Source organism: Pungitius pungitius, chromosome 10 (genome assembly GCF_949316345.1).
Source record: "Pungitius pungitius chromosome 10, fPunPun2.1, whole genome shotgun sequence".
NCBI lineage: Eukaryota > Metazoa > Chordata > Actinopteri > Perciformes > Gasterosteidae > Pungitius > Pungitius pungitius.
In genome coordinates, this window is record NC_084909.1 from 8,672,447 (window position 1) to 8,697,508 (window position 25,062).

General features: G+C 43.5%; 2 protein-coding genes across 6 annotated transcripts; one reads left to right on the plus strand and one right to left on the minus strand.

Annotated features, from left to right (window-relative positions):
* Window positions 1-1,931: 1,931 nt before the first annotated feature.
* Window positions 1,932-8,557, plus strand: LOC119228535 (indian hedgehog B protein-like). Its single transcript, XM_037488229.2, has 4 exons — window positions 1,932-2,845; window positions 3,725-3,882; window positions 4,127-4,230; window positions 5,918-8,557. Exons 1-4 carry the CDS (start codon window positions 2,534-2,536, stop codon window positions 6,634-6,636), a joined length of 1,293 nt encoding a protein of 430 aa, XP_037344126.2. The 5' UTR covers window positions 1,932-2,533; the 3' UTR covers window positions 6,637-8,557.
* Window positions 8,558-8,699: 142 nt separating this feature from the next.
* LOC119228534 (myc box-dependent-interacting protein 1) lies at window positions 8,700-22,652 on the minus strand. Of its 5 annotated transcripts, none has more exons than XM_037488228.2 (21): window positions 22,552-22,651; window positions 22,266-22,366; window positions 21,269-21,349; window positions 20,934-20,988; window positions 20,730-20,824; window positions 20,103-20,198; window positions 19,894-20,004; window positions 19,696-19,788; window positions 19,358-19,443; window positions 19,095-19,170; window positions 18,682-18,743; window positions 18,188-18,232; window positions 17,151-17,226; window positions 16,896-17,018; window positions 16,626-16,709; window positions 15,359-15,379; window positions 12,943-13,389; window positions 12,367-12,420; window positions 11,831-11,905; window positions 11,590-11,691; window positions 8,700-11,496 (listed from the first exon to the last, which is right to left on the minus strand). In XM_037488228.2, the coding sequence occupies exons 2-21, from the start codon at window positions 22,350-22,352 to the stop codon at window positions 11,395-11,397; spliced, it is 1,971 nt and encodes a 656-aa protein (XP_037344125.2). In that variant the 5' UTR covers window positions 22,353-22,366; window positions 22,552-22,651; the 3' UTR covers window positions 8,700-11,394. The 5 variants fall into 5 exon arrangements, with proteins under 5 accessions (XP_037344125.2, XP_037344119.2, XP_062420818.1 ...); XM_037488222.2 differs by having other exon boundaries at window positions 22,266-22,370; window positions 22,552-22,650; XM_062564834.1 differs by lacking the exon at window positions 18,188-18,232 and having other exon boundaries at window positions 22,552-22,652.
* Between the last annotated feature and the right edge of the window lie 2,410 nt (window positions 22,653-25,062).

The window sequence follows — 25,062 nt, forward strand, 5'->3', positions numbered from 1 at the left end:
TCTACTTGAAAGGCCATGGGGTCGTTTCTCAAAGAGGAACCGAAGGATGGATGGACGAAGGGAGGGATGGATGGGAGAACGCGACCACTTCTGAAGCATTGTCGACAGCCACGCAGAGGAGGCAGTAGGCCTGCCTGGAACCACGCCTGTATTTATGATCTTCAAAAAAAGAGACACTCACGCACACGCGGCCACAAAATGTTGATAATTACAGAAAAACCTGCGCTTGTGCAAAACGAGTACACACACAAATTTGAATATAGATTTGGACCAATGCATTCACGCACAAACCTTTGTACAAACCTTTGCCTAGCATACCGACATCTGCATGCCAAGGCACAAGTCTGCTCATCTGTAGCAGTTTGGGCCTCAGTGTCCTGCTCAGGAACATGTGGGTAGAGGTCAAACCACCAACGCTTGACTGGAAAGTTTGCTATTTGAAAAATAGGATTATTCTCTCTCAGCAGAGATAGATTAAAGGATGAATTTCACTCACATGTCCATACAGTAATTATGAAGCTACCGCAACTGACAGCTGGTTCGTTTATCGCAGATTTAGACCGGAAACAAAGGGAAACAAGATGCTTGGCTTTCACCTACCAGTGTAAAAGGAGGGCAATTTGTTGGACTGTTTCTACGAGCAGTGACTTCCTTAACTACGGTCCGTACGGTTGCCAGGCCACCAACAAACACTACAAGAGGTTACTTCTCCCACCTAGGAATAGTTTGGCAGCTAGCCCCCTGAAAAACAACAAATCAGTGTTTGCACAGATTAAACTATTAAAATATGAGCCGTTAATTTCTAACCCTCTGCTTCCAGGCTTGGTGCCATAAGCTCACCAACTGGTGGCTGTGGCCCTAGACTTCCTGGACAGAAGTAGCAGAAGTATTGATCTTCTTATCTACCTCTACAAGAAAACTAATACAAATATTTCTAAAAATTCTGAAAATCTATTAACAAAGAGAAAGGGAGAAATTCCTCTTCTTCTGTGAGGGGATAATTATCAGAGCATTGGCATCTTACAAAGCTGGAAACATTCAGTTTAACACTGACACCTCTATATCACAAATGTTGATTTCTTTAAACTGGTGCTGTGTGCTCCGTACCCGGAAAGTTCTTATGAATTTACACAGGACTCAGTTGATGTTCTATTTTAGCTAAAGATCAACACATCTATAGATAGCTGTTTACTGTATGTGAATCCTTCTCTTTGCTTTTCTCTGTTCCATTAGGAGACATGAAACGCGGTGGGGCTGCAGAAATACTTTATGGTGTTTACCCTCACAAATAATAAAACATAAATTGTGGAAACCCTCGGCCTTACAGTTCAGTTCATTCAAAGGAGCCTTCCCTGAGAAACAGGAGTGAGACCACTGATTTTCGGCTGGCAAATATTTGAAGAGCTAATTTGGAGGGATTTGGTTCTCTGGTGCGCTTGAATGTGCATGTGCGTGTGTGTTTATGTGTGTATAGGCGTGTGTGTAACGCACAACCAGCAGCTCAGCCAAACACAATTAAGTAATTGGTCTATTTAAGGAAACTGGCAGGAAGAGATTAATCGTGTTGATGAAATAGGACAATTGTCTAGACTAACTGACAGCTAGTCAATCATGGGTGAAGCCAGTCAGTCAGAAAGTGAAAAAATCTTTTCTGTAATGCTTCATCCAGTCCACCTGCCAAACATCCAACTCCAGCCATGAACCAATGAGGCTTGATCTTGTTTTAGATGAAGCTGGGGGAAAACACACATTAGTGGCTGCATAATCCAGGAAATTGAAGGATTTAATTGATTTTGATTGCCTGTTGTTTACAGTTGGGGGGGAAAGGGGGGCTTTCAAGGGCAAATACAACAACTAGAAATAAAGTTCCTGCAATAAAAAGGGCAAAGCGTGTGTTTGCTGCTCGCCTGCCTCAATGTGAGAGAGGAGGGCAGGACTGGCAGGGTGCGGTCTCCAGTGGCAGCAGATCGTTTTGGATCACTCAAATCCCTTCAATTCAACTGGAAAGCTGCAGCTCGTTGCACGCCGGCTGCATGTGCAGAGAAGAGGCTTTCGATCCGGGGGAAGAGCACCGAAGCAGACAGCGGGAGAACGTGACTGAGAGTTCCCAGAGCAAAAAGAAAGAGAGGAGAGAGAAACCACAACACTGCAACTCGGATATCAGTAACCGCGCTCCCTCCCTCTCTCTCTCACTCTCTCACCCACCAAATCGACTTTGAACCTGTTTGTTTAAATACACGGACTTTACAGCCTGCACAATTCCTGTTGATTCTGCAAGGCGGAGGGAGCGAAGTTTCTCAATTTGGGTCCTTTTTTTTCTTCTTCTTCTTCTTCTTCCTCTGCTAAACAAACTTTTCGGTGTCCTCATGGTGCCTGGAGGTGCCGCGCTGAGTTCCTTCTTTTTATCCGACGTGATATCGTGAACTCTCACGGGCGATGGAGTCGGGAACTGAGCCGGAGAGGAACTGAAGACACCTCTACCCCCCCTCGGGAAGAGTCGCTCTCTCCCGCCCACCCCCTTCTTTGCGGGGCGATGCGGATCCCCTTCCACCTTCCCACCGCCTCCCTGTGTGCCACGGTCCTCCTCCTCCTCCTCGCACCTGCCTCGGAGGGCTGCGGGCCGGGGAGGGGGTACGGCAAGAGGCGGCTCCCGAAGAAGCTCATCCCGCTGGCCTACAAACACTTTAGCCCCAACGTCGCCGAGAAGACCCTCGGAGCCAGCGGGAGACCCGAGGGCAAAATAACGCGCATCTCCGAGCGCTTCAAAGAGCTCACACCGAATTACAACACGGATATCATCTTCAAAGATGAGGAGGACACGGGCGCCGACAGGCTCATGACCCAGGTAAGGGGAGGAATGGGACGCCAAACATCTCGCACAGACGCACAGACCATATGGAACCACTGTATGCTCGCCGTTTGCAATGGTAAAACGGACTGAATGTCCACGCGTGACTGCCCCAACTGCCGTGGTTGAATGAACTGGAATACTAGACCAGACTAGATTAGACCCGGTTGCATTCAATTGTCTGCAGAGTGTTTGCTGTCAGTTAAATGTTTAAGCCAAAATGATTGATTTCATTGACTCGACCCTTCTTTTCAACTCTAGATTCTGCTGCTAGACATTCTTAGGTTTTGCCTAGAAGAATTTGCCTCACTGACAAACTTAGCCTTATTCAGTTTAATGGTCTGAATCATTGTTAATATGTGTGGTTTTCCAACTACGGCTTGCTAAATCTTTTTGGAAATTTGGTCCGATCAATTGATTAGCTGACTATTTCGCCAGTTAATACATCGATATGATTATTGGACCCGCTGACAATAAACTGCTTGTAATCAGATTTGATACATTGGAGACAATGGATCTCCAGGTCTTGGGATCCTCTTACGCAACTGGAAGACTGTGAAATCAGCCCAAGCATGCACACCTGGATAGTTGTGTGTACTTTACACAATCACAGTTTTTTGTTCACATTTTCTTCTCGTACGACACCATCACTCGTGATGGGCTTGCGGGTTGCCTCTCCCGCTCTGCTTCTCTGGGCTGTAGTGGAAACAGGCCTCGCTCATCACACCCAACTCACAACATCCCTGTTTTCTGCTCCTCTTTTGATCCGTCTAAACTTCCAGCTGCTCTCTCGGGCGTTATCGGGACAACTACATTTAGTAAATGTTTGTTTCTAACTCCTGCCTTTCTTTTCTCTTCCCTCTACGGATCTCTTAGCGTTGTAAAGACAAGTTAAACTCTCTGGCCATCTCAGTGATGAACATGTGGCCCGGTGTGAAGCTGAGAGTGACCGAGGGCTGGGATGAGGATGGTCATCACTCGGACGACTCGCTGCACTACGAAGGACGTGCTGTTGACATCACCACCTCTGACAGGTAGTCATGCAATACAGCCCAATCCTTGATGTAAATACGACTTAAAGGTGGCCTGTAGTCAGATAACACAGTCAAATTATCAATAATGCAATGACTCAACCAATTTGTCAGATTCCTCCTGCATTTAGAATACTTTAAGTCTTTGACTTTATGCAAACAAACGTATGGTGTCTGCATTTTGTGCTTTTAAAAAAAAAGTCTGCAGTCGAGGTCTGATTGACTATATGGATCATCTTTTTCAAAGGGACAGAAATAAGTACGCCATGTTGGCCCGGCTGGCCGTAGAAGCTGGATTCGACTGGGTCTACTACGAGTCCAAAGCCCACATTCATTGCAGCGTCAAGTCAGGTAAGAGATGTCTATGAGCCACACTGCATTATCAACATGTGTGTTTGTGTGTTTTCTTTGCAGCTAGCTGCCATTACCACTAATGAGGTGGATGCCTTTGTTGGTGATTCACTAATGGTTTACCTTGATAGTGGCGCTATCATCAGTCTATGTGTGTGTTAGTGTGCGCGGTCCACTGGGAGCCAATCAACGCAGGGAGGTGCACCTGTGCTCTTGGCCTTATTCACTCTGCCTTCTTGATCACATTGTAAATCTCTGCGAATATGTTGTCCTCTAATGTGCAGATAGAGCCATTGTATGTGGTGGGACAGTGCAATAGCTAATATTTAATGTGCAATGAATAACGTATACTGTACTTTATATATCAGGTCACGCATGGCTCTCATTTCTGAATTCCTATGACAAAGCGTTTCATTTTTTCAAGTTTTATTGCAAATCAGATACGGTCCTTACGCAAACAATACTTGACCGCATTCCACCTCAAGCTATTGTAACTTTTGAGACATTTTAGAAATCCATTTACCCATGTCTGGTACCACCAGTTATTTGATGCCAAACTACATTCTAGCAGTCCATTGAGGTTAGTAAGCTGTGAGATGATTAACTCTCCCTTTGTTTTGCTGTTGCTTTTCCTTCAGTAGGTTTCTCTCAGATCTCTTATCTAAGTCTTATCACCTCCAGGTCAGAGCCCTCCTTCCCCGCGGCCCTCTGGCTTACAGACATACACACCTTGGACAAATATTTGGCTGCCTTAAGACTTCTTTAAGACAACCGACACCCCCCCCCCAAAGACACACACGCACACACACGCGCACACACATAGACCATTTGTTAATTGAAACTGATTTTTCTTCATTACGAGCAAACATTCCAATTCTATTCTTTCCTTGTGTGGGACCGTTGAGACTGAGCCTTTAAAACACAAACTCTGCTGTAATCCAAACAATATCTAGACCCCAGTCTGAGTGTGTGTGCTTTCCTGTTTCTCTGACCCCAGGCCGTGCTCTGACTGTGGTGATACAATCAGCTGGTTATCCATTAGCTCTTGCTGACTGCCTCTTCTTGCCACCTCGTCTCAGTGCGTCTTAAAGGGCCACCTTATTCAGCAGTACTGCAATAAGATCAAATTAAGGTTAATATCCCGTCGCATTATGCACATCCTAAACGACAATATTCCAACAAATGCTGAGGCGGACATGCGTTGTGAATAATGCTGATATAATACTGATGGGGGGGGTCTGGGGACTTTAATTTATAACAAAAAAGAAAGACACGCCTTTTTGTCTTTTTAAAAATATTTAGAACATCTTTTCCGCCCAAAGAGAATTTGGTGATTATATATAAATATGGATTTCAAAGTGGCAAAAAATCGCTAACATAGTTTAAGGAATAAAAATGGAGGAGGATTAGAAAACTCTGTGTATGTGAACGAGTTCTGAGAGCCAGACAGAAAAGACAAAGTTTGAACATGACTCACGTTATATACATAAGTTAACAATCTCCCCGCTGATCCACTGAGATAAAGACGTCCTTGAGTCACTGTCAAAGTCTTGGCTGTTTTAGAGATTACCCCGTGACCTAAAACAATCTGCAGAGGCCGAAGTGCTGCTGCGCTGAGGCTCTATTGCCGAGAGAGAGACTCCTCGTCTTTCAATGAAATAATCAAATGTCTCTTTCATCTCTCCAGAACATTCCGTGGCAGCCAAAACCGGCGGTTGCTTCCCTGGCGATGCCCAGGTCATCCTCAGCAGCGGGGTTACCAAACTGATGCGAGACCTTCACCCCGGCGACCGCGTCTTGGCCTCTTCAACGTCAGATGGTCTCGGCCCTCTTATCTACAGCCCGGTCTCGTCTTTTCTGGACTACCAGCCCAACGTCACAAAGACCTTCTGGAGCATTGGCACCAGCACAGGACTTAATATCACTCTTACGGCCGCTCACCTGATCTTTGTCACGGACTGCGCCGGTGGGCCGAGTGAGCCAACGACCGGAGAGGCAGCCGACGACGCGCTTTTGGGCAAAGCGGGTCCGAGGACAGTTTTCGCCAGTGAGGTCCGGCCGGGGCAGTGTGTGCTCACGTCACAAGGGAAAGCCGGGTCGCGGGCATCGCTTTCGGTCGTGACCTTTGTAGAAGAACATGGGAGCACTGGGTTGTACGCCCCACTAACTCACCACGGGTCCATAGTGGTGAACGGCGTGCTGGCCTCCTGCTATGCCGCTGTGGACGATCACCATTTGGCCCACTGGGTCCTGACCCCGCTCAGGTTCTTCTACAGCCTGATGGGACCTTCAGAACCGCAGACCCACGGCCTGCACTGGTACCCTCGGCTTCTACAAAGGCTGGGGAAAACACTGTTGGGCGCTGGACACTTCCACCCGTGGGGGACAGAGACGGGACACAGATAGGCCCCACAGAGGCATGTTTCACACTGATAACTTGATTCGCTTACCTGTATTCAGGAGCAACCTAAGCACAGATTGAGGGACAACCAAAGACAATTGATTTTGTAGTGGAAATGCGTTTTCACCATGATTGCTGGTATTTTTGTACTTCCTTTGAATTCCTTTTTGTAGTTTGTGTACGACAAATAGAAGAGACTGGGAAGATTAGTCTGACGGTGTTTATTTAATTCCAGAATATTTGGTGGTATGGGAAGTGAATCAAACACAGCTCTGATAGAATAGAACATCAAAAATATATATGGACTTACAGTAAGTATCTCACACGTTTAATTAAAGAGATGAATATCTATGCCAATTTATTTATGTTCCACTGATGTGATTGGAACAAAAAAAGCTTTAATATAACGTAGTGAAATTAGGCAGTAAAGATAACCAAGTTGAATTATTCCTTTGAACTCTATTCACTAAACTGTGTGAACATAGTGCAGCTTGACATCACAATTTACTGATACGGTTGGGGGAAACTTGTGAGGACACTTTTTGTAACACATTTTGGGACCATTAGTCTCCAGAGAAAATATTAAGGTGAACAAATGAAGGAAACACTTTTGAAGGAAAGAAGAAAAAGGGATAAGATGAAGAAAACTGGTGACTGCATGATGTAAAGCTCCATGTTCATAAGTATTTATACAGTTAAGGAATGTCAAAAAAAAGGAAAGGAAGACAACAAATTCACTTTACTGTCACAGAGTCATCACTGAAGTAAATCCATCGATTTCTGACTCTTATATAATAGAGCCTGAATTTTAGAATGCATTTACTGAAAAATATGAATTAATATGATACCTAAGGATGACGTTCTGTAAATTAAATACAATGTTGTGGCAATAGGACTTCACATCTGGGGCTTTGTTGGATAAGTATTGAAAGGCAGGGAAGGATGATGGACACTGTGTATACTAAAGTATTGATATGAAATAGGTGCATGGAGGTATAACCCGTCAATGTGGTTCTCCAAGTTAATCACATGCTTTCTTTCAGTCACTGATATATGGTTTATACATCTTCATATTTGTCTTTTTATCAGCAATTCCTTTTAAAAGATGTTTGTTTGTGACATGTTTTCTTTGTTTCAGGTTTTCAATTTTCAGGTCAGTAGTATCTAGAAAAGGTATACACAACACTCAGGCTGTACTCAACTACTGTATTAAGCAACAGCTATGGATCATATTAAATAACTATTTAATATTAAATAGTAAGTTACTTGATAGCTCTCCTTTGTATGGTATTTTTTTGTATTCATTTTTTCACCCAAGACATAAGACCTACATGGGCTGCTGTACAGGAATTGAATTATTCCAATGTGTTATGCAGTCATCACTTAGTATGAGGACTCACACTTTGCTATCTAGAAACTTGAAGGCATTATTCTATATGCCTGTCAAAATACGTTTCACATGTGTATATTAAGCTATTGTTGGAGAGACTATTTAAAGATCTATTTTTAGTAAATAATGTAAACTGTTATTTTTTCGGGATCTGAGCATAGTATTTGTATTTGAAACATAAAGCTGTTTTTTTAAAACCACAATTGCTCCGTGTTTTTTTGTTTGTTGTCGCAATGCATTTAAAAAATGACCATTACAAATCACTGATGTGTTTACTCTCGTAAAGTATGTAACGTCATGCTTGTTCTGAAGCAGATGGTTGGGTTATCTTTATTCAGACACGTCATTGAGGGCTGATAACCATCAGTTACATGTTGATCCATAAACAGCCACACATGTAAAAGGCGATGCATCTCAACAGCTGGAACAATGTGAGTGGGGAGAGATCAGCTGTGGTCAAAGGGTGGGCTGCTGGTCTGTTTCAGGACCACGGACAGCAGCACACAGAAACAACTCCTGTTCCCTCCCTTTGATGCTGAGTGTTTTTTTTTTTCTTCCAGAATGGTTTTAGTCCTTGAAGACAGCTCCCCCTGGTGGATGCTTCAGTGTTTGCATCAGCACCGCAAACAGAATTCAGGACATAGAAGAACACACTTTACTGTAATCAATACGCAAAAGGAGATTCTACAGAATCTTTAATATTTTTGTTCAGTTAGGTACAGGAAAAAAGTTTTTGTTGTATCCCATAGCTCATTACAGGAGACGCCATCATCCATATAGACCAATGCCCCAAAAACCAGACCAAGGTGAAACACTCACCAATTTAGACATGTAAAATTAAGAATATGACAGTGATTGGTTTACCAAAAATATGCAGGTGACGTCCTCACGTGGGGCTTTTCATATTTATATGAATAAATCATGCACATCTCAAATGGTTGAAATACTGAAAACTTTAAACTCTAAATGTGTCCACCTGAGTCTGGTGGTGTGACGCCTTTCTCTACGTGTCCCGTCTCCATGTAACCATGGTTAGGCCTGTTGGGACCACGATACCTTGGCAACATTTTGAGGCAATTGCTGATGAAAAAACGAGCAACCATAATCATGACAAATTTGTGAGGGAATGGTGAAAACACACATTTCATGTATAACTGCCCCCCATATCTCCTACCAAGATTAACAAATAAATAACAATAAATAAATAAAAAAAATTCCAGCTGCCTCAAAAGTGACCCATGTATCATTGTCTTAAATTAAGGGTGTTCACACAACAACACATGGGAAGTCAGCATGCTCACGGTAACTCACATACAGATATGAATGACTTTATATAATATGTATCTGTCATCACAGCTTGGCAAAATTACACTTATACACAACAAATGCACAATAACACCTCGAACCATAATACCAGCGCGTGGAAAAAGACCCAAATATTAGTTGTCTTTGTCCAGTCCGGAAAAAACCCACATCCCCTGGTAGGTGGTAGTGATATCGTCCAATAACAATTGCCTATAGATAAAGAATTTAGATTTCCAAACATCCCGTAAACACGCACACATACAATCTCACACAACCATTTTCTCACACTCTTATTACATGTTAATAATATCATGAGAAATGTCTTCTGAGTCAGTGACTGAATGAATGTGTGATGGTTTGAATTACCTACAGTAAGCGGCTATGTTGAGAGCAGTGAACCTGACAGAAGTACAAAACACTCCATAACACCCTACAGTAAGTTGGCAATTATGTTGACATAGTTACATTAGGCTATCTGTAATCATTGCTTGTCAGCATACAAAAATAAAAGACGTTGCTCTGGTGCATATTCTGAATCATCTGCATTTGAGTTAAGTCGTCTCAATGCAAACAGAAGGAATTCTTTTTCGGCACATTTTCAATAACGAATGAGGCCGGCTCAGTTATAATATATTTGATTAGCATTAAAGTGTAACCACATCTGCTGTCCTATTATACTACCAGTAGCAGCGCCTCGTTGCAGTAGTTTGGTGGCTAGCCTTTAAGCGAGCCTGAATAATGCATATTTTGAATCCCCCGTGAAGAAAAAAGGACAATTCCATGAAAAGATTTTTTAACATGCCCACTCCACACAACTTCACACAAATTCCAACAACAATAAAAAACCTGACTGTCAGAGAAGAAGTCTCACATTTTTCTACTCTAAAGGACTCTGTGATCAGTATTTCTGTTTGTGTTTTTAAAGCGTTTTTAAATGTAATTCCTGCTCTCTTTAAATTGTTTGTGTGTTCAACAAAAGGTTCATGCTATTATACCACTATTGGAGCTAAACTAATACAACAACAAGGAGCCCATTTTTCAATGTTTCACAAGTAGGTAATCAAAGTAGAAATCAGAGATGTTTTGGATGAGTCCAACGGGCTTTTAAGTTTGAGCAGCAGAACCAGGAGAAATCAGAGTGATTGTGCTAGATACTGGCACCAAAACCAATGCTTGAGCTTTACTGACTCACTCCAGCCAGCCGCTTAGTTGCCGGTGAGGAAACCCGCATTCCCAAGGAAAACAACGACACTCGATGGCTACACGTGTGGCTAAAACGTACTATTGACCAAAATAGAGATTTGTTTCAAAAACCCACTTGAAAATGAGAAGATGGCGATCCGCCTCAGAACCAACGGTGAGTGGCGAAACTCAAGACGTGTTAATGAGATGGCTAATTTAGTTTGGTTTACTCAAATTCTGCAGTATTTTTTTATTTAGCTATTTAGCTGAATAGGCGCTGATTCTGCACCTCGTCTGTTCAAAGGTAGTTTCTCAGTTTGACCGGGCAGAGGTTTCCAGTTAGAAATTGGAAACAGGATATAGGGCTTAGGCCTACGCTGCATGTGTGGAAGGAATACTTTGTCTTAATCATTTACTTCTTCAATCTCTCAGTCACAGATGAGCAAACGCATGTCTCAAAACAGATATGCCCTGTTATGGAGGTGTAATACGCCGTGTCAAGTTAATGAAGAGACATGGCCAGGAATAAAATATTATAATGCAATTGCAAATGTAGACATTGCATATTATCCTGTATGATCAGGATTCTCTTATTAATTGAGTAGAAGTAGGACAACAAATGAGGGGCGGGGGGGCGGTGAAATGACTACATCTGTAATTGTAAATGTTGACAGAAATCCAGCGAAATGCTAAGATCCACTTTTAGCACAGTGTAGCAGACCTTAGCAATGCATGATTTCAGCCAGGGCTGTGACAGCTCTGCCTCTATGGCCAAAGTCCTAGTCGAGAGTAGGGTGGTATCAGGACGAGAGAGGGACGGAAGGATCGAGGCAAGAGGAAGAGAGACATGATGACGGGCGCTGAAATGACATCTTGTCCACATCTCTCACAGCCTTTGAGTGAAATTCTCTGGGAATACTCCTGTAGCGGCATTTTCTTTGTTCTGCAGCCAGTCATCCTCCTTCATGCCCATCAGCCAGCCGTCGTCCTAAAGTCCGAACCATTGCAAACAAACAGACTGTCACTGAGGCACCAGAGTCCAAAACTCGGTGTGTGTGTGTGTGTGTGTGTCTGTGTGTACCTGTTCGTCGGGGTTGTCAAAGGAAATAACCAGCACCACATCGCCTGTCTTCATCTCCAGTTCGTCTGTGTCGTTGGCAGCATAATCATGCATCACCTGGAGCTGTAATTACATGAATAATACTCATATCATATATACTCATCCTCATATATGAAGTACAATATGGTTGTTTGTAAGACATGTTTGGGCTAATAAGTAGTTGCCTGGCACTATTTAGATGTTATTCTGTATTCTGATTTACCTTAAACAAGAAGCCAGGTGGCATTTTCTCGGGCTCTGATGATGGTTCTGTAGATTCTGTTTGGACTTCAGGCGTCTGAACACAAACAAGCTCTATTTACTGAGATGAGCAGCACAGTATTTTTTTTTAAATATTTTAAAGAAACGTAATTTAGCCCTGGTTATTATACAATTACAAGTATTATACGAAAACAATATTTAAAAAAATAATAACAATAATGAATAAATAATCATAATAAAAACAATAATTTGCTGGTAGAACTGTCTCTAAAAGACCCAAGAAAAATAAGACATATTTTCTCTAAAAGATTTGAAGAAACATGATGATGCATATTGATCTCAAACATGATGATAAAACATTATGAGTTTCTGTAACTTCTTGATGTAATTAAATGTCAATGTACAATACTATTCCTATTCATAATATAATAGTAGATGTAACTGTAAATGCAATATTACTTAGTTATTTTGGTAACTCTAATTAACCCTCCAAAAAAGAATGTTGTTGCATGTCCTAGTAGTTCCACCAGCAGGTACCTCCTCTGTTAGTGTTTCCTCCTCAGGTGTTGCAGCAGCTGCTGCAGACTCACCCTGGGAGCAGAGAGACACAGAGTAATACCAGAGAGCTCAGAGAATGAGACAAATAAAAGATTGAAAGAAGGAGATGATGAATGAAAGAAAGAAGAGCAGACAGACAAGACAAACACAAACAAGAAGACAAAGTGCACAACCTAGATAGCAAAGTCATGGCTATTTCGAGCAAGTATGTTGAATAAATAGTAAGTATGGCCACTAATGCACAGCTCCCATAAGGGTATAGCTTCTGCACGGCATACTATGTGTGTGTGTGTTTCTGCTTGGTTATGACTGTGTATTGAGAAGCAGGTGTCTACACACTTTCCCTCAGCAAATCATTTCCAACTTTCAAGAGTCGATGCATCCAAGCTGCTCCTCCAAATGCATCATAAATCTTCCTCCATCTTTCATTCATAATATATCTCCCTGTCATCTGTTTCTTTCCAGTACCTCATGCTCAAATCTCCTCAAAAACCGATGCATCCACCGATTTCCGTCCGGATGCATCTCTCCATTTTTTCCCCTCTCTTCGGTTACCTGACCCTCTTCATCATCCAACGGAGCATCAGCCGCTGTGGTGTCTTCCTCGACCACCTCGACCACTTCACCTGCAGCTTCAGCTGCAGGCGTTTCGTCCTCGGGGACAGGCACCTCGGGGACAGGCACCTCGGGGGCAGGCACCTCAGGGGCGGGCACCTCTGTGACGGGCTGGACCCCGTCATCGCCCCGGTCCTCCTGGGCTTCGCCCTCGGGATCGTGATGAGCCTGCTGGCCCTCATCGTCATCCCCCCCTGCTCCCTGAGCCGGGGCCACAGGGTCGTAGCGAACCGGTAGGGTTCCGTCATCACCCCAGCCCTCTGTGGCGGTTGCTATGGGGTCATAGCGGATAGGCTGTGAACCATCGTCACCCCAGGCATCCGTGGCAGCAGCCACAGGGTCATAGTTCTGGGTGGTGTCCTCTTCCTGGGCACCACTGTCCTCATGCTGAGGGGCAAGGGTCACGTTTCAAGGAGTCAAGAGGTAAAAAGAGATATTTTACCTTTTGGGTAATAAGGGATTCATAAACTAAATGGGTGAGGAAATTTCAAGGGACACAAAGGAAAGCGCTTAGGATCACAATGGATAAAAGGGGCATTTGGGGAAATAAAACACTTTTGTTTGACAAGGGATTAGGAAATTAACGAAGATATTGAGTCACTAGTTATATTAGTAGGGAGTTCGGGGACCATACTGGTGTTTTTAAATGCTTTTTAAAAATCCTTTCTAGGTCGCTTTGGTGTCAGTTGTGCGACCAAAAAATGTACAGATTGAATTATTGCAAATTTAATTTTGTTTTCATGATTACTAAAGACCTACAAATGGAGACACCTTTCAGCCTTCTACTGCAGTTTATGTTTGGGGCTGTTTGGCGATGTGAGCATGGACACATTCTAAAAGAGGGACAGTGAACATCTCGAGCATTTCACCTACTAGTCATCAGTTAGCAGTGTGAGCATAGCGTTAGCATTTAACAACCATTACTGTGCACCACTGTGGCTATTTGAGAGAACGCATCGATCACTATTTAGATAAAACCGAGTTAGAGGATTTAAGGGAAAATGGAGTTTTGCTTATTATTTGTGGAAACGGGCCATTAAATATGGTTGGTCGGGATGGGAGGAGTTCAGCAGCAAATCATCATCATCATCACCATCATCATCATAAGACCCAAGACGATTGATGTAGAAGGAGGAACCTTCACAGGGGAGGTTCAGGTTAAATCAAAATACATATGGAAATAAGGAAGGGTGGCGGCGGAAAGGCGGGAACGCAAAACTCAGCCTTTTCCCATCAGAAAATAGATGTCGGATCTTCTGCGTGTTGTTGGCGAGCACAGTTTACGTTCCCACGGCTATGTTCAGATGGAGGAAGAGGAAGGAAGCTCTGTAAGAGTAGAGGTGTCGTTCCCTGCTGAGCCATCACTGTTTTGCCTCAGGCTCCAATACAGCAGAACCGTGTGACCGTTGAGACGCACCTCTCTTACAGCGACAGGGATGAACCAAGGGTTATTTAAATGGTCGGAATGCCAAGTGGCACGCAAGGCTTTGTGAAGTTGCCCGCCAGCTCTCATGAGTTAACCGGTCTCGTTTCCATGAAACAATCCACTGAAAACATGAGCAACTTCACTCAACTCTCAGGACAAAACTGTTCCCTGTGTGTCACATGGGGGCAAACATGTGAAGGTTACATGTTCTGTCTGTGCAACATTGAAACATACAGGGACAGGAGGGAGATAGGAAGAAAGGCGGTGGATTCAGTAACAAATCATTTCACCAAGATGGGATTTTCAATTTACACTTACGCTTTATTTCATTGTGAAAAAGTTTGCAACTTTATAATCTTCTCTGGATGTTAGTGATATTGTACAATCAACCCAATGGGTTTTCAGTCTACTGAAGCCTGTGCTGTTCATCCCCATGAGACTGTGCACACAAAGCACGTGTACTGTAGAAAAAAGCCCCTTAAGAGAGGATTGCATATCTTTTCCTTTTAAATTTATTTACACTATAAAACAATGTAAAATGTCATTTTGATACTGAATTGACCCACGCTCATTCCAAAGCTCTATTTGTGTTGTACAACAATCTTTTCAGTGTTTAGTGTTACCACATCAAGCACTGCAGACGCAAAGACAACGCACAAACAGATTTGGGATGGACAAATGAAAGAGATTCATTTATGGGAGAGCTTGTTAATATGCAGTATAAAGGCCCTTATAGAAGTCTCTACCCAGCACATGTACATGTAGGTAGAGCTTTTATAATGGCTAGTTTAGTAAAAGTATGGAACAACAATCAATATATTGATGGTTATGATGAACACAAACGAGGAATATTCTGATGAGTATCATGATCATAATCGTTATTCAATATGTTTACACATTAGATTCCGTATTACTTTGAGACTGACTTACCCATGAGTCCCAGTTTGCAGGCTTTGGGAATAAGAGGAAATAGAATGAGGAGACAGAACTGCCGGTGAAAAAGCTATTTTTTGTTCATTGCTCATGCTCTAAACCCACAAGCACATTGCAGAAGATCTTTAGCAGAAGAAAGTACAGGCAACACATATAAAGTCCTACAGTCTGAAGAGGTGACCACTCTCATGTTTTTGGAATGTAGCAGAAAGATGCACAGGGAAACACAAATATTTATTCTAATGATTCATTTAATCAGTCTCAAATGATTTCGAGAATCCACAATCCCCGTTAAATATGTAAAATGTCACTTGCATCAGAGTATCTTCACACGAAGGATCTTCTAAGTGACTTCAGTTTGAGAGACGCTGATTTCATTAAGATTTGGGTTGCTTTTGAATGCCTCTGTACTAAAGAAGACACCGAGAGTCTATCTTTTTTGCTCTACAGATCTGTTTATTGCTAGCCAGGTAACACAAAGTAAACAGATCTTGAAATCTTGCTTTTCTGAGGGCTAATAATCCTGCAGTCATTATTTCAGTAGTTTCAGTAGGTTTAATAAGTGTGCAACTGTTTCTCACATTTCACATGTAGTTATTAGAATGATAGTTTAGAAATAGAAGACATTTTAATAGAAATTCTGTTATAGGCTTAAAGACTGTACACGATTTACACCTACACACCTGAAATGTCAATTTATGATCTAAACTTCACTAAGTAGTTTTGAAGAGTACATTTTGGAACTTTAATAATATCCTATGTTATAGGAGTTTCCTAAACTAGATTCTGCTGCACAGTTCTGAAGAGAAAGAAGTAGAAGCAGAGAAGGGCTTTTGTCTGTACTCAATGCCATGAGTGATCTGCGTACAGTGCTGAAGCAGGAAGTAGTGGTCACTAAAAGCAGGTTTCTACAGATCATCATGCCATCAACCACCTCTAGCTCAGGTAAATTGGAAAGAAGCAGAGCAGCCCCAAACCTTGCCAAGCTTATCAAGCAATTTCATTTTCTATCCAAAGTCATGAAGCTTGTTTATATATATATATATATATATTTAGTCAAAACATTGCACTCGCAAATGCGAGATTCGTTGCTGTTCCTGTTCTGTTTCTGTTTTACAAATCTGTGTCATAGTTCTATTGAAAATATCGTGAAAATCATTTAAAAGCTTTCATGAATAAAAAATAAAATAGTTTGTGAAGCTTGACATTTCTTGCAGTGGAGCGCCTCTCTTTGATCTCTATGTTCATGCCATGAATCATCGACCTGTGCGACCGTGGAGGCTTTGGTTGGTGCACTGAATGAGTCCAGGTCCATTTCCAACAGGCTGCTCTCTGCAGGACTGTCAAACTGATAACAACAGGGATAGGAGGGCTCATTGGCTAACTGGGCACAATAAGGAACAGAACAGAATAGAATAAGATGGAATAGAATAAGATAGAAGTTGGAAGAGGTGCAGGCCAGACGAAGGAATACTTAAAGCCTCGGACGGGTGCACGAGAGTGGAAAGGTAAAAAGAGCTGTTTGCTCACTGACCTCTGTAGGGGAGGTGACGTTGATATCAGGAGTAGCTGCAGCATCAAAAAGGCTGACGATGTTCTCGGTTTTCATCTCCTTACATGGGGTCACCTTGGGTGGAGGAGGCATTGCAGGCCTTAGCTAGAACAGAGGAGGAAGGATGGGGATGGGGGGGGATATGTTGACATTTCGTTGCAGGGTGAGAACAGATGTAAAAAGCCAGTATTGTTTTTGTTATTCTGTAAACACAGAGACAGCGAGATTGTGTCTCACCTTGGAGGGAGATTTGGGGATTGGAGGTGGTCCCGCTGGCCTGAGACTGTGGTTAGACGCTTCTTTTACACTCGCACTGAGTGAATGAGAGAGAGACAGATGGAGGGCAAGACCGAAATACCGACACATTACAGAGACAGCAACAAGAATGGCAAAAACAATGTGAGTGAAAGGTCAACGGCTATAAAGTGCTGCTAAAAGCTAAAACAACTTGAGGAGTTCTGAGGCATGCTCTACAAGAGTTCAAGAGCTGTCATGCAATGAGTCTTCCTTTCCTTTCCTACTCTTTTTTTTTTCATCCCTCCACCCCATGCAAGCGCTTTGTCTGCGCCTCGAGTCAATCCTCATAAGCGAGCAGTGATGGAGTAATTCACTTTAAAAGAAAAGATTTTTCTATAGCCGAAAAAAGCAGCCCCGTGTAACTGAGGGTATTTTGCGGATTGGAAAACCTCAAATGGTTTGCCGGTACAGGAAAATGTTGTAAATTGATTTTATGAGTGGAAGAAAGAGGTCACTCTATGAAAACTGCACTACTACTCTACAAACTGCACTACTACACTACAAGCGAAAGGCGGAGGAGGCAAATAGCTTCAGCCCTACAGTTTTTGTTAATATACTGTATTGGTAAAAAGTTTTAATAATATGCACCACCAAGGCAATCAACTAAGTCAAACAACAGTGTAGATTACACATAGAAGCTGAATAACAGCAGCTAATTTATGTCCCATGGCCCCCCTAATGAATCCAATGTACATTATTAAGTCCCTCCCGCTTTGCGTTGTACTGATGTGTCACCTGGTGGAACATTAACCGTGCACTTGTGCTCAACTCTGAAACACATCTGCAGCTCTGGGAGAAAAAAAAAGCTCTCTCATCAGTTTGTCTGTGAGGTCCCTCTCACAACCGAGCACACATGTCTTCCTTAAATCTCCCAAGCCTGCAGAGTGACTGACAGACAGACGGCTGGACAAGACAGGTCAGTAGTACGGACAGACAAGCGTTGTGTCACCACGGTTACCACAGTTGCTGCCGGTTACCTCCTATTTGTTGCTGACGATGAGGCGCCGCTGGGACCTGTTTTTCTGAAAGTGGGGTTCAGGTTAATGCACGCTTGCGTTTTTCTGTTCCTGTACTTAAAGACTTACATCTCTGATAATTGGTGTCGTAATCAATGAGTTTCATATTTTTGTGTTTTTCATTTCATCTGGGCCTGCAGCAAACTCATGTGGGAAAATACGCAGTCAAATGAACTTCTCAGTTTATCACTACATTCATCAAGGATAATGAATGATGTACTCTTCAGTGGTTAAACAATTGCAAAAGGTAAGTATGTCCTTTGCTGGTGAAAATGACCAATCACAATGATTGATTCCATTTTAAAATGATTAGTTTGTAAAGATGCTCTTCAGGTAGACCAGTCTAATGTTACTATACTTGGCCTGAGTGGAATATCAACAACATATCCCATTTGTGTTCATCCTCATCTTAATCCTTTAGCACCTTTGATGTTAAAATGTGTATTGAAACTAACCCAGTGGTTTGCATGTCCGTGTTCTCCAATTTCTCCAAGATGTCATACAAGTCCTGATCCAACTGCAGAGGGGGAAAAAAGGCGGGTTGGACATTATACCTCATCATCCTGCTGCATTGTTCTGGTACAATCAATGAACGTTCTAGTCAGTTAAAACCCAACTTCCAGCTGTTGATTCACGCTGAGAAATGAAAAGTAAATTACAACTACACAACTATAACTGAAATTGCTTCACGTTTCAAAGACATAGTGCAGAATAGCAGCAGGATGGGTTTCTTAGATTTAGATAAATGAGGTTTAAAACCGGCATTGTCTACATTTACCATCAACTATTAGCTGACACCGTATTTTGATTTGTTTTGTCTGCTATTCATCTGAATTCCTCATTATTGAGGTCAACACGCAACACTCACCCGGCCAATTTCCTTGTGAAACTTTTCCTCGAAACCAGCCAAACTCTGGAAGGTGCTTACATAAAATCCAACGCGACTAGAGAGGACAGAGAAGAGAAAGAGAGAAAGTATTGGCTTCATTGCAGGCATGACTTCATATAACACCCGGTGATGGCATGCAATGTAGCATGGATGTATTGGAAATGTGATAACAGCCTCCTTCCACCAACAGGACATCATTTCCACACACACACACACACACACAGTCACAAACAAATGCACACCTGTTCCAGAGCGAAGGTAATTCCTCTTGCAAGTCAATATTAATCTCCTCAAACACCTTCTGGGCTCTCTCCAACTCATCCTCCGCCTGAAGCACACAGCACATGATGTGTTAACACAAGGTGTTAAAGTCTGCGTGCATCGTCTATGAGCAGCTGCCATTTTGGTTTCGCTTTAGTTAAACCTTCGACAGCAGCAAGTGACAGTGAACACGGGCAGGAAAAGGCGTGCGAGGCAATGCACAAACAAACCTTGCTCCATCTCACGTGACATCGACCACACCGGCTACCTGGATACTTATCATTGTTCCCTATTAAGTGCATAAAAGGTTATTGTGTACCTGGTTTCTGGATAGACTGCTCTGGGCAACATTGTGTGCAGACAATATACCCTGGGCCCATCCCGGAGTGGCCCTCTCCAACAAAGAGGAGGGCTGAAGGAGAGAGTGATAACACAACAAATAAAACCCATCATTTATGGATACGGGGATTACGTCCTAATCAGAATGCAACTGCTTGTGTGTGATATTTTTTATTACCTTGGTAATTTTAATGCTCCCATCCTTTTTCTTGGTCTTGTGTGTGGTGGCGTAGTTGTGCCTGGCACTGTCATAATCCACAAGCTTCCTGTCCCTCTTAGCTATGCGTGACTGGACAAAAAGAGGATGATTATTTGTCGGATTCGGTGCCTCCGCCTTCAGGGATTTACCCCACCTTCATTCTCTAGATGTAAACTCGCACAGCTTACCTTGATATCAGGGAACTGGCCCAGGTAGGTATCCATGGAGATGAGAGCATTATCGACCAACTTTTGGTGGTAATCGGTCCAAAGAACATCGCAGTCCTACAGCGGGGATTAACACAACAGTACTGCACATGAGTCCAGATTACAAATTCCTTGTCATTCTTGTTTTATTGCAACATAACTTCACAGACGCAATCACTCCACCTCTTCAGAGTTATTGCTTGCACGTCTTGGCTCATGATCTTAAACTGAAAAACCTTTTTAACTGATTGCCACATTTCGTTGGCAGCTAGCACCCATTAAATCAAAAGTGTCTTCAAGAGTTATATACTCAATGCAGTCAGAGGAAAAAAAGAGCTAATCAACATCCCTCACAAGAGATTTGTATAAATTTGGACGATTCTGCCAAGAGAACACAGCGTTTTAGAAACTACAAAGAACAGCTTCTGGGATGCATTAGCAAATCATGAGCCAAGCACGCACACACACGCACTCAACTCATCAACTAATATACGACCTATGAAATGAAGTGCTTCTGACCTCTATATGGAAACAAGTTTGTCCGAAAAACTCCCACACAAGCAGGCAGTGTCAGCATTAAAAAGCTCATTCATGAAACGGGTTCCTGACCTCCACAATGGAATCCACCTCGTCCTTGCCGTACCACTCGGGTTCATACATGTCAGCCAAACAGGCCTGCACGTTCTTGGAGGACTCATGCATGGCTGCAAAAAAAGACATCAGTTGATACCCGCAGGTTATGGTGTTCTTTTACATATCCACAGCTGTGCGTTAACACGTACGACTTTGGACGTGCAAGTGTGAATCTGTCACCTTTCACAGCCTCCAGGTATGCCCTAAGGTCCCTTTGCAGTTTGCTGCCTTCGGTCTGTGTGGTGAAACATAAAAACATGGAGCTTAGAACCCAAAACTAACCAGCTTTTGGAAAAATGATCACAGCCTGTTTAGCCAGTACATATTCCAGTCCCAGCTAATGCAAACCTGTCAGAGGGAAACAGTTTGTGTAGGTAGAGGCTACATATGTATCTTGTGTCTGGCGAGCAATAATAGCAGTTTAACCATGCAATAATCAGTCACTAGCATTATTGACATCTGGGAAAATTAAAAATATGATTCTGCCTCGGTGGCATTCACTGGACTGTACTCACATATTGTTTGTTAAAGTTGATCACACCTTCCTCAAAAGCAACATCTTTGGTCTCATCGGCTTTGCCAAGCTTCTGAAGAACCTGTCCGTTAAACATATCATAATATTACTGGCCATACCAAAGGTTAGCAAGTCATTTTATTCAGGAACAGAACAGAGGGCGGAACATGTTCCTCTAGATCACATGACGGCTGTTTGATTTTCAATTGTTTTGGAACAAATATGATTTCTCTGCATTCCTGGGTAAAATGAACTGATTGCGAAAGCAATTTTGTGTAAAGGCAAAGAGCCATCGGAACACATATCAGCACACTGTTTAATCTAGAATGATACAAAATAGATAAGAGAAACATGGATTGATTACATTATTTCCATATAAAGTATTCTAGAGTAAAACTCTGACATATTGTCAATACAATGATATTCACAAAGACTAAAAGGACACTGGATTTACATTAGCACCCATTATCTCTGTCTCTCTTTAACTCAGCTGGTTATGATGCATACTGACTGACAAATAGCGCCCCCTACCTTTATTTCCAAGCACAGCGCGCAAGTTTCATGAACGCAGGCTAGGCCTTTATCTATTTCAGCTAATACTAGTACCAATTATCATCACAGCACTGTTAAAATGTAGGTGTTTTTCTGCAGTTACCATTCACGTGAAAAACACTGATTGAATTACCGGAAGTGTAATTTAATGCCAGAAACACATCTGCCATCGGCTAAATGGTGACTAGTGCAACATGCACGCGCCCGCTGAATGACATTGAGTAGGATAACGACCTGATCGGAGGGGAGGGGGGGGGGGGGGCATCCCCATCCCCAAAACGGGCCGTCAGCATCCCTGCACATGTTATTGTGAGGTCGTGATGCGACACTTCCCCCCGGAGGAGGACGGATGTGGCGCCGCTTCCTCGCGGCTCGCAGGCCAGGATGATCTCCCCCCCCCCCCCCCATCGAGTTCCCCCATTAACCCGCTGGCGAGCGGCTCTTACCTTTTCTTGGGCTCTCGTTAGCTTCTTCTGGACGTTGCTGGCCACTTTCCCTGCGGTCAGCCCCTTCCCCAAATTCAACTCAGCCATCTTGTAGCGGAGATCTGTCTTCGGATGCGAGGGAGGAAGGAGTCGAGAGCAATAACGATCGGTCGGGGGGGGGGGGGGGGTCGCTACGGCGACCGAGGAGGCAAATGCATCAACGTCCAGTGGAGAAACGAATGGAGATAAATGTAATTATGTGGCTTTGTGGTGTGTATTTAGGGGGATGTGTGTGCAGAATGCTAACCTGTATTCCCAAATGTTGAGCAGCGGAGTGCGCGTCCGTGACAGAAGAGGATGCTGTCAGAGAGGCTCTTAAAGGCACAGATGCTGCTGCGCGTCCACGCAGGAATCTGTGCGAGGAGACGCCGAGTGGTAAAGATACACGTACCTTGAAAAAAAAAACACTGTGCTGGTTCAGAACGGAAGGCTGCACTTACTTTTCTCCACATCAAAATCAGATTAAAAATCAACACATGGCTTGATGTCTGTATTAGTCTGATATTATTTTAACATCATAGATCACTGAAATGCAGCAATGCAGTCAGGAGGCCTAAATAATAAGCGATTTCTTGGATCGTACTATGTTTTGAACATAAACAAACGGCAGTGCACCGGGTTTTTTTAATTGCTTGAAAATATCCCAAATTGACCAGAAATAGCTGTTAACCGTAAAGCGTGTGTATGAAGGCTATTTATGAAGCACTACTTGTGTCAAAGTGTCTTTCCCAGGGTTGTCAACAGCATCAAGGATACAGTGAACTACATCTGCAGTTATGATTACAACAGGTTTTATCTAGTGATAAATGTACCATCCAGGAGATGGCGCTGTTGATGTTTCCCCATCCACAAACAAAAATAACGTAGAGAGCTCTGAGCAAATTCTTTGACTTGATAAAATCTGTCTGTTTTTGCTCAACGGCCACAAAAGTACGGCGGCTGTGAACACACAGAGAGGGGGATTTATGCCAACATCACACAGATCAGGCTGTTTCGAGGGGCTACTAGTGAATCCAGTGTGGCCAGCTTCCATAGTTGACTGTATTTGAGCCCACGCCTGCTAAACAACGACCCAATACATTTGTTATAACAATACATTTGCTTTTATATGTATGATTGAAATAAACTAAAGCCCTATTTATACAGGTGGCTGGTTCTGTCTGAGAGCTCTCCAGGGTCCTGAACTCACAGCAGTGCTGAAGGAAGTAATAGTAATCCCCCCCCCCCCCCCCCCCCCCCACACACACACACAGACAATAATTTGTCTGTTGCATAATCTAGCATGTGAGATTGGAGCGCAGAGACCCCTTCCATCTCTTCCAATGTTTTCTAAATCTCGTCTTATATTTACATTGGATTGTGATGACAACAAAGCCGTCCGCCCCCCCCCCCATTTCTTTCCAATTTGCTCACTTTCCCCCTACCCCCTCCCCCCTCATCTTTTCTTTGCCGTCTTTTCACCCTCGACAATAACAACATTTGGCCACGAGTCACCGAGCTCATTCGTTCCCGCATCCACTGCACCCCCCCCCCCCCCATCACTCCCCCACCCCCGTGCTGCGGGAATGGTTTAACCCGTTTCCCCCCTCCTCAGCGAGCGAGGCTCGCGAACACAAAGGAAGCGCAACACTGGTCGAGTCAGCGGGGACGTGCAGAATGTGAACGCGTGATGATGTAAACACGGACTCGAGCACCGCAAGGCAGCGTCTCCGGTGCCCGTCGCAGCGTTGGATCCTCCACGAGGCGCCCGTGGTCCGGACGGACAAAGGCAGGGCAGCGAGTGAGGAACGAGGGAACCAGGAGGAGTTGAGCATTGTTTCGTTTTTTTTGTGTTGCTTCGGGCTTTCCTGGAGTTGCTCGCAGTCTGTGCGTTTTTTTTGAACTGAGCCCGGTGGTTCACTGGGACCATAGTGTTGGGTTTTTCAATCAGACAACCGGACGTTCTCTTCTTATTTAAAAAAATATTTCCCTCTCTCTCCCGTCTGGACGACGTCGACGACAAAGGAAACACACGCTGATATGTTGCGTTTTCTGAGGTGAGTTCTCTTTGTTCGCCTGTTGTGTTGCGCCGCTCTCCGCACGCGCGTATTAATGAGTCCTAATTACGAGGACCAACGTGTAACGTTTTGTCCTGTTTTTCTCCACCCAACACCTTACACGAACCACATCTCTTTCCGCTGAAGCGGTCCCCGGGTGCTTATTACGTTGCCCTCTTCCCTTACGCCTCATCACTGTAATTGCCTTTAAAAAAAAAAACTGGGCACATGGAGGAGTATCTCCTCCTTTGGTTCTCCCTCTTTTGTTTCACAAACCCGTCGCTTCACGGAACATTCGGTGCTGCAACACGAGACACGAGCACTTCCAGACGTCTTGAGGGTGTCATATCAGTGACATCCAGATGAATCCTTCATGATGTGTGGCTGTTTAATAATTGAAAAGACTAAACTCTCAATTGGATACCCGCGTGCATAATTGGTTTGGACAGCGTGTAAACAGTGGGAGGCAAAGTCACGTGCACCTAGATCCCACCCGGATCTGCACATCAAATCCACTGTATCCATCTATCACTCTACAGTATTTACCTTTCGGTCTATCAGCCACCCACCTCACTACCGTCCAAGGTGCCAACCAGAGAGAGAGAGGGGGGACACATTGTGTCCCTCCACCTCCTCCTCTTCAGGGTATGGTGATAGCACATGAAACATCTTCGTAGTTTGCAGTTTGCTTTAGAAAAGAAGTAACTATAGGAATTACGCCT